The sequence below is a fragment of the Kogia breviceps genome, chromosome 3, assembly GCF_026419965.1.
Source record: "Kogia breviceps isolate mKogBre1 chromosome 3, mKogBre1 haplotype 1, whole genome shotgun sequence".
Taxonomy (NCBI): Eukaryota; Metazoa; Chordata; class Mammalia; order Artiodactyla; family Physeteridae; genus Kogia; species Kogia breviceps.
This window is the reverse complement of record NC_081312.1, coordinates 183,826,940-183,835,823: the sequence shown is the minus strand read 5'-3', so window position 1 is coordinate 183,835,823 and position 8,884 is coordinate 183,826,940. Positions and strand designations below refer to the sequence as shown.

At 42.8% G+C, this 8,884-nt stretch overlaps 1 protein-coding gene across 1 annotated transcript in view; it reads left to right on the top strand.

Moving 5' to 3' along the window:
- The first annotated feature begins 289 nt into the window (after positions 1-289).
- Positions 290-8,884, top strand: part of ST8SIA6 (ST8 alpha-N-acetyl-neuraminide alpha-2,8-sialyltransferase 6) — a 127,962-nt gene continuing 119,367 nt past the window's right edge. The window contains exons 1-2 of the mRNA XM_059056123.2: positions 290-384; positions 793-891. Coding sequence (XP_058912106.1) covers positions 290-384; positions 793-891 — 194 coding nt within the window. The remainder of the gene's footprint in view (positions 385-792; positions 892-8,884) is intronic.

Below are 8,884 nucleotides of genomic sequence, written 5' to 3'. Positions count from 1 at the left end.
GCGGCGGCGGCGGCGGCGGCGGCGACCAGAGCCCGCAGCAGCGCCGAGCGCCTCCGGGAGGAGAGCAGGCGAGCTGGGCGCCTCACCACCGCCAGCCGGGCTGCCACGGCGAGCCGGGGCGGGGCGGGAGCCGGGGGAGAGAGCCGGGCCGCCGCGGCTCCCTGTGCTCGCCGAGAGCGGCCGGGCCGGGCCGGGGGCGCGCGCCGCCGCCGCCCCTCCCCGCCGCCGCCTTGAGCGCTCGAGGTGTGCGTGGCGGCGGCGGCGGCGGCGGCTGCGCCCGTGGCTCAGGATGCGGCCGGGAGGCGCGCTGCTCGCCCTGCTCGCCAGCCTCCTGCTCCTGCTGCGGCTGCTCTGGTGCTCGACCGACGCGCCCGCCCGCCCCAGGTAACCCGCCGCCGCGCGCCCCGGGGGGCCCGGCCGCCCCCTCCCCCCGTTCCTCTCGGGCGCGCGGACTTGCGGCCGCTGCGAGGACGAGCCGACGGGCAGCGGCGGCCTGAGGGTGGGGTGGGTCACGGGGGCGTCCGGGCGGCGGGCTGGGTGAGTGGCGGGTATCGGAGGGGCGCCGGGGGACCGGTCAGGGCGGCGAGGGAGCTGCGGCGCCGGACCTGCCGTCGGGTTTCCCCCTCGGTCACCCGGGCTCTCCGCGCCCCGAGCCTCTTCGCTAACTCCGGGGTTTGGGAGCTGCGCCGGGAGCCAGGGCGCGCGAGGATGTCCCGGCCGCTGGGCTGCGAGCGCGAGGCCGAGCCTGCCAGCCAACTGCTCCCCAACTTAGTTTGCTTCCCGGCTGCGCAGGTTCTTGGTGGAGGAAAGCAGGGAGGCCATCCACGGCACCCGCGCCGCGCCGAGGACGCCCGGGAGCCCGCCGACCCGGCCCCCGCGCACCACGAACAGGTACCCGCGGCGCCGGGCGGCCGGAGGGAGGGGGCTCCGCGGCCGCGGCTCGGGGATGGGGCGCGGCTGCACCGCGGGGCTCGCTTCGAGTTGTCTGGTTGGGACCACACGATTGAGTGGATATGGGGGGGGGGGATGTGTGCCTGCGCGCGCGTGTAACTCTCACACTCCCTCAGCGTGCCCTGTAAAGCCTGTCCCTCGATGTGGATGTTCTTCGAACCAAGGGAGATACGAAAGCAGCTTCACTTTGAAAAAAATGGGTGCTGAGTTCCCCTCGCGATAATGGTGTGCTGAAAACCTCGAGAAGCAGCTCAGCTTGTCTCTCGAGAGGGTTGGTTGGTTTGCTTTGTGTCTTTATGCTTTCAAGTGCACCGGTGTAAGATTCACGTTTGGGAGCGTGGAATTCTGTGCTCAGTGTTGAGAATGTTTTTTTGTCCTTAGTGAATGGAGACAAATTTTTTCTTTGTCACTCCTAGGAGTATTTATCCATGTGCAATAATTATTTGGATTTTATCTTTTCTTTTTAACCTGTCGTAAAACGAATCCATTCTTAGTGCAGAAAGTTAGATGATATGAGAAATGTATTTTAAAATATTCACTCCGAGTCCCACGACCGAGAGTTCATATTAAGGTTTTGGCTTATATTCTTCCAGGAGTTTTTCCCATGTACATGTATTTGTGAAATATACTTAAGATTGTACATTGTATTTTGTTCTGCCTTTTCCCCCCCAAAACATCAGACATATATGTGTTATTACAATGTTTTTTTGCAAAACATTGCTTTTAATTGTTGCCTAATTCATCCTATGAATGTGCCATAATCTATATAACTTTTTATTTTTGGACACTTAGGTTGTTTCCTGTTTTGTTTTGTTTGCTATTAATAATTCTATGAAGTACATACTTGTATGTAAATCTTTATCTGCATTTTCAGTTCTCCGAGGTAGATGGATAGAAGTTGAATGATTAGATCAAAGAGTATGTACATTTTAGGTACTGAATACATTTGGCCAGTTGCTTCCTGGACGGGTTGAATCAGTTTACATTTTCACCAGCAGGATCTACTGCTTTGAGCCTCAGCCTTGCTACTATTTTTGCTTCTTTTAATAAATTTATTTATTTAATTTATTTCTTTTTCGCTGCATTGGGTCTTCGTTGCTGCCCTCGGGCTTTCTCTAGTTGTGGTGAGGGGGGGGGGCTCCTCTTCGTTGCAGTGTGCGGGCTTCTCATTGTCGTGGCTTCTCCCGTTGCAGAGCACGGGCTCTAGGTGCACGGGCTTCAGTAATTGTGGCTCAAGGGCTCTAGAGCACAAGCTCAGTAATTGTGGTGCACGGGCTTAGTTGCTCTGCGGCATGTGGGATATTCCCGGACCAGGGCTCGAACCCATGTCCCCTGCATTGGCAGGCGGATTCTTAACCACTGCCCCACCAGGGAAGTCCCTGTTTTTCCCGTTTTGTATACTGTCTCTTTTCCTCTATGTCTTGTGAATCCCTTTTCCCCTATGTATCTTTCCGTGTATTCTTGGATCTTGGACCATCTTGATTTTCTGACTGCATGACTTAAGGCTCTGGTGTAGTTCCTGCATGACCATCAGAAGGGTTTGGGGGATCCCAGAAGGAATCTTGAAGTGTAGCACGACATTGCCTTCTGCAGCCTCCTACTGGAATCTCACAGCGTATCAGAGGCACTGAGAGATCCTGGCGTAACAAAGCTTTAGAGAAAAATATTAGCCTGTACTTTTACTTTATGCAGGGTTGTGTATTATAGGTAGTAGTTTTCCAGTGAATTGGGGAGCATTGCATCTTTTTCCACGTCCTGGTGCTTTTATACATTCTGGTGTTGTCCCTTGGGAAGACTTAGAAAGAATGTACTAATTAAATTATCTGGTCATAGGCCTTTTGGGAGGTAATTCTTGGATGAATTTTTCAGCTTCTTTTGGCGCACTTCTTTCTACTTGGCATACTTCTTGAACTAATACAGGTAATTCGTATTTTTTTCGGAATGTGGTCCATTTTATTAAGGTTTTTAATTTTGGACCATTCTGTTTTATTTTTCAAAACTTGTCTTTTGATCTACTTTATATCCCCTTTATCATTTATGATTGATTATTTATGTGGCAGGGGTACACATTTTAATCCATACTACTCGGTTGTGCAGAGAAATTATAATTTTTGATTTTTCTGTAGCTGGTCTGATCTTCTTGCAAGAGCCCCAACTGTAGGTAGAAGGCATAAGTAATAGTATAATAATAATACTGAAAGCAATAAGGATAGCCAGCATTTACTGAATGCTTATTGTGGACACTGATCTAAGTCCTTTACATTTATTAGCTCGCTTACTCTTCAAAAAATACTAAGAGAAACTCTTAAGATCCTCACTTTATAGGCACAGGTAGATGGACTCAACTGCCCAAAGTCACAGAGTTGACAGACTGTGGATGCGGGAGTCAGAGCCAGGCCATGTGGATCCAGGATCTCACACTCTTAATCTCCCCTCTGTGTAGTCGTTCACAGGTGCTGGGCAAGATGGGGAGTGTGTGTGTGTGTGTGTCCAGGTTAAAGCTTAGTCAGATGTGCCAACTTAAGCAGCTCTTTCTGGTATGTTTATTCTCTCTGGGAGCAAATGCTCACTCTTTCAGATTGTTTCCACCATCTTTTCTGACTTTCAGATGATACCCAGATCTAAGGGGGAGAGGGGCTGAGGTGTGGCGGTAGAGTTAAGAGGTGGGGTTCATGACCATGGTACCCTTTGACCCTCTACTCTCCAAGGGGATGTTGTCCATTTCCCGTCTGCTGGATGGGAGCCCCGATGATAGCCAGCGGTGACACCTGCAGCTTGTGGTTCATTCTCCTCCCTCAGGCCTTCCACCGGCTGCTTCCTCTCCACTGTCTTGGTTTCACCTGAGCTCCCATTAATGCTGCATACATTTCAGGGATCCGGTGAAGATTCTCTTTCAGTTCCATCCTCAGTTGTCCTCTGCAACATTTGCTACAATGCTACCTCACCCAGCTCTAGCTGGCTAGCTCCAGCCAGTCTCCCCACTATTTGGGGGCCCTATCTAAACATACACAGACCAAGGCTGGATCAGGAAACTTAAGTATCAGGACCTCCCTCTATTTGCCCCACAAAGTGGATGTGACCCGATGTTTAAGTCAGTTTTGCGGTGGAAGACTGCCCAAGAAGTGATCTTTTTCCAGAGTCCTAATTGGGAGAGGAGACAAAGCCCCATCTACCCTTATCATTACCCTCACCTTTCTCCAAGCCAAAGCTCTCTCTTTCCTTTCTTTCTCCTCTTTCCATCTTTGCTCTAGGCTGGAAATGTGCAGGCTTCCCCTGCTTCATAGTTTCTTTCTTTCTTTTTTTTTGTCCTGACTCAAACCTGAGCCTTAAGGGTACATTGTGGGGACTGGGAGTAAAAAAAAAAAAAAAAAAAAAAATTGGGAAAGCTCCAGGAGCTGAGTCTTGCAGGTGAGGTAGTTAATGTGCTAAAGAGGCATAGTGGGAGGAATTTAGAGAATCTTTTCTTGGGGCTGTAGCAAATCCTATTTCACTTGTCCAAAGCTGAATATCACCTTATTCTTTCTCTTTGCATTCTTTTAGGAAAAAAGTCTTTATCTCTTTATACTCCCCCAAAGAATGCTTCAAAATAACTAGGGAAAAGTCATGTCAAAGTCAGAAAGACAAAAAGAGAAAAATATACTAACAATTCTCAAAATATGACCCCATCACAATGGATTGTTTCTCTTTCTAGTAAACTTTGTCAATATGCGTCATTGGTTTGTTTTTCAAACAAACAGCTCTTGGATTTATTTCTCACTTCTGATGTATTTCCGTGTTCTATTTCCTTTATGTGGTTTTTTTTTTCCTTTGTGTTATTTTTATCTTTTAAAGTATCATTCCTTTTTTTCCAACTTAATGTTTTGACGTGAATGCTTCATTTATTGATTTTCCCTTTTTCTTTGTAACAGCAATATTTACTGCTATGCATTTTCCTTTGAATGCAGCTTTGCACCTGTTCTGTAAATTTGGATACATAGTGTTTTGGTTTTTAAAAATATATTATAAATTATTTATAATTACATTAGAACATTTTAATTTTACCTCCATAGTTTTTTAGGAAAGTACTCTCCCTGACCCCCAGAGTAGCAGTTTTAACTTCCCTCAATAACTTTTCCTTTGCATTCACAGCTTGTCTGTTTGGTGCAAGAGGCCTAGCTTTCAGCCTGTCTTTTAGGAGAGCACTTTTAAATTTCCAAGTGGTTGGACTTTTTTTTCTTAAATATTAATTTACTATGTGTTCTTAAATAATGTTAATTTCATTTTTGATTATAAAAGACACCAAATAAAATCCTGCCATAATGTTATAAGTGAGCTCCCAAATATTCAGTCATTAGACATGAGAGATCGGATTATTGTGACATTAATGACATGGCCAGAGCAAGTGTTTGTAACTATCTGGCTTGGAATTCCAGGGTCCCTCCATGGGAATTATCTAGGTCTCAGTTATGGTTTGCCATCTTTTAGTGGCAGTGTCCGTTTTGGCTTTAATATCCACAGTGATGATTCAGGATCCTGTGGCTGGCTGGGACGTTCTGGATAGAAGCCTCTGTTCTTTGAATGTCCTGCTGAGTTGGTGCCTCTTTCACTGGCCCATCTGGGGGTATTGGACTACAAGTCCACCAGAGATGGAAGTGGGGATCCCACTTCCACTTCTCTGCTTTCCTGGAGAGGTTCGCCTGCTATTTCTGTTAGTGACCTTGCTTTCCATTCCCTGTGACCCTTTCTCCCTGCAGTAGAACTTGATTTGTCTCTCTTGAGAACTGGGGTTCAGTAAAGGGCAGACATCAAAAGTCAGTCATGTTATATTCCAGCTCATATTATTGTAGGGAGCATTACTGCAGAGAGTTTATTGTATGTTTTTAGATGAACACACTGAAAAGGAAAACCACCTGTCATTTCAATGTCAAAAAAAATGCTAGTATTCATATTTTCAGTAATTTTATATGCACGTATCTAGTAATTTTGCTATGCATATTTTGGTATGGATTAGTAACTTTTTTTAAACAACATCTGAGCTTTTCTTCATGTCATTAGTATTCTTCTGCAACATAATTTTTAGAGCATGGTATTTGAACGTATGCACGTACTGTAATTTATTCTTCCCTTTGGTCACTTCAGTTGTTTATTATTTTTGATTTTGATGTGAACTCTAATATGAACAAATTTATAGCCTTACGCACAATCTTGATTATTCAGATAAATTCCTAGAAGTGTAGTGGCTTGATCAAAGAATATGTGAAAATGTGAAAATGTTGCTATGAGTTGTCCAACAACAATAGTTGTTCCAATTTATTCTTTTGTAAGCAATATATGAGAGTGACCATGTATCAAATTCTTGCCACTTCTGTGCATTAGAGTTTCTTTTCACTTTTTAAAATTTCATACTCAAGAATAGTATTTCACTGTTGTCTTAGTATGTATTTATTTGTTTACCATTGTGTTTAATTTTTAAGATGCTTGTTGACCATTTCCATCTTCTTTTTACTTTTTTATTATTAAAAAATTTTTTTAATTGAAGTATAGTTGATTTATAAAGTTCTGCCAATCTCTGCTGTTCAGCAAAGTGACTCAGTTTTGCACATATGCTTTTTTTAATATCTTTTCCATTATGGTTTATCCCACCGGAATGGATATATTGATAGTTCCCTGTGCTATACAGTAGGACCCTGTTGTTTATCCATTCTAAATGTAATAGTTTGCATCTACCAACCCCAAACTCCCAGCTCATCCCTCCCCCACCCATGGCAACCACAATTCTGTTCTTTATGTCTATGATTCTGTTTCTGTTTCGTAGATAGGTCCATTTGTGCCATATTTTAGATTCCACATATAAGTGATATCATATGGTATTTATCTTTCTCTTTCTGATTTACTTCATTTAGTGTGAGAATCTCTAGCTGCATCCATGTTCTTTCTTTTTATGGCTGAGTAGTATTCCATGGTATATATGTACTGCATCTTTATCCATTCATCTGTTAATGGGCATTTAGGTTGCTTCCGTGTCTTAGCTACTATGAATAGTGCTGCCATGAACATAGGGGTGCATGTATCGTTTTGAATTATAATTTTGTCTGGGTATATGCCCAGGAGTGGGATTGCTGGATCATATGGTAACTCTATTTTTAGTTTTCTGAAGAACATACTGTTCTCCTTAGTGGCTGCACCAACTTACTTACATTCCCACCAACAGTGTAGGAGGGTTCCCTTTTCCCCACACCCTCTTTATCTTCTTCTTTTTTTAAATTGGCTCTTCATAGCCTTGTCTATTTTACTATAAAGATATTCTAGTTACTTGTTGATTTACAAGAGGTTTATGAGCATCAAAAGTATCAAACTTTTATTTATCATGCATTTAAATTGGCTTTCTAATATAGTTAACATTTAATTATGTCTGTGGTTATTTAATCCATAGACGTTTTCAACTTTTCTGTATTCATGTCACTTATATCTACTTTTTATTGTCAATTCTGCTTTTGAATTGATTAATTTATTGATAATTTATTGATATATTTAGTACCCTGAGATAAGAGGACATCTCTCATTTTAAAATATTTAAATCTTTCCTCCTTCTAGAACTTCTTTTAGCATGTGGCAAAAGGGATGGACTTTTTATTAATTTACTATTATTCTATTATATACTTTCTCCTTTGAAAATTATTATTTTTAAAATTTGAATTAAATGATTGCTTACAAATCTAAAAATACTATTTAGATTCTCTTTTCAGTGTTTGACATTTGTCTGTAAATGATCCTGTCCTCATTTCTTTAGTTCTTTGTTTCCATTCCTTTCTTGGTCAGGTGGCATGTCTTCTTTCTTCTAATAGTTTTAGCTTTGGAATGTGGATAATAGTGTTTCTGAAACTTCAGATACTTAAGAATGCAATTCTTATTTTTCATCCATGAGTAGTGAATTATAGCATCACAACTCCACTTTTTAAAAATTATCGTCTTAAAACTTTTGTAAAATATTCCTCTATTTTCCTTCTGTTAGGACTCTGAGAGAGAAATAAAGGTAATATTATTTTTATTTCTTCAAAAGTAACCTATTTGATTATTTGTTTTACTGGATCCTGTCAGTATTTTTTCTTAAACTGAAAATTTTAAAAATTCACAGTGCTATGTCTTTGCAACTACCTCTTTTGATTAATTTTGTCTATAAGCATTTTTAATCCACTGACCAGGTTATTTTCAAATTTAAAAAATTGTGTAGTATACCTTTGATTATACGATGTGTTCCGCAGAGCCTGCTTTTATTTTGAGAAGACAGTCTTCACATTCTGTCTTCCGTCACTAGACCTCTTACCTGCCATCCCAGTCCCATGTAAACAACTTCACTTCTTTTTCTGAGTCTGCTTTTCTCTTTGTCCTTTTCCTCTGCCCTCTGGTATGGCTTCTCAAGTTTGTCCTCTACATTCCTGAATTATTTTTCTCTTCGTGTCAATTCTGTTTTGCCCTGTCTAAAACAGTATATCTATTACATTTTTAGATGTTACAATTTTTTCCTTCTTTCAGCCTGCTTCTTATCAGCTCAGTTTATATCTTAGAAAGCATCTAAGTCACCTTTTAAACCCCACCTTCCATTTCTTCATATTTTCTTGAGAACATGAAGCAAATGCTTTCTAAAGGTTTCTTCTGTTTCTTATAATAAATGTTTTTCTGAAGTATGATTTTTCTCTGCATCTTAAGAATAATGTTCTGGGCTTCCCTGGTGGCGCAGTGGTTGAGAATCCGCCTGCCGATGCAGGGGACACAGGTTCGTGCCCCGGTCCGGGAAGATCCCACATGCTGCAGAGCAGCTGGGCCCGTGAGCCATGGCCGCTGAGCCTGTGCGTCCAGAGCCTGTGCTCCGTAACGGGAGAGGCCACAACAGTGAGAGGCCCACGTACCACAAAAAAAAAAAAAAAAAAAAAAAAAGAATAATGTTCTATTTCTA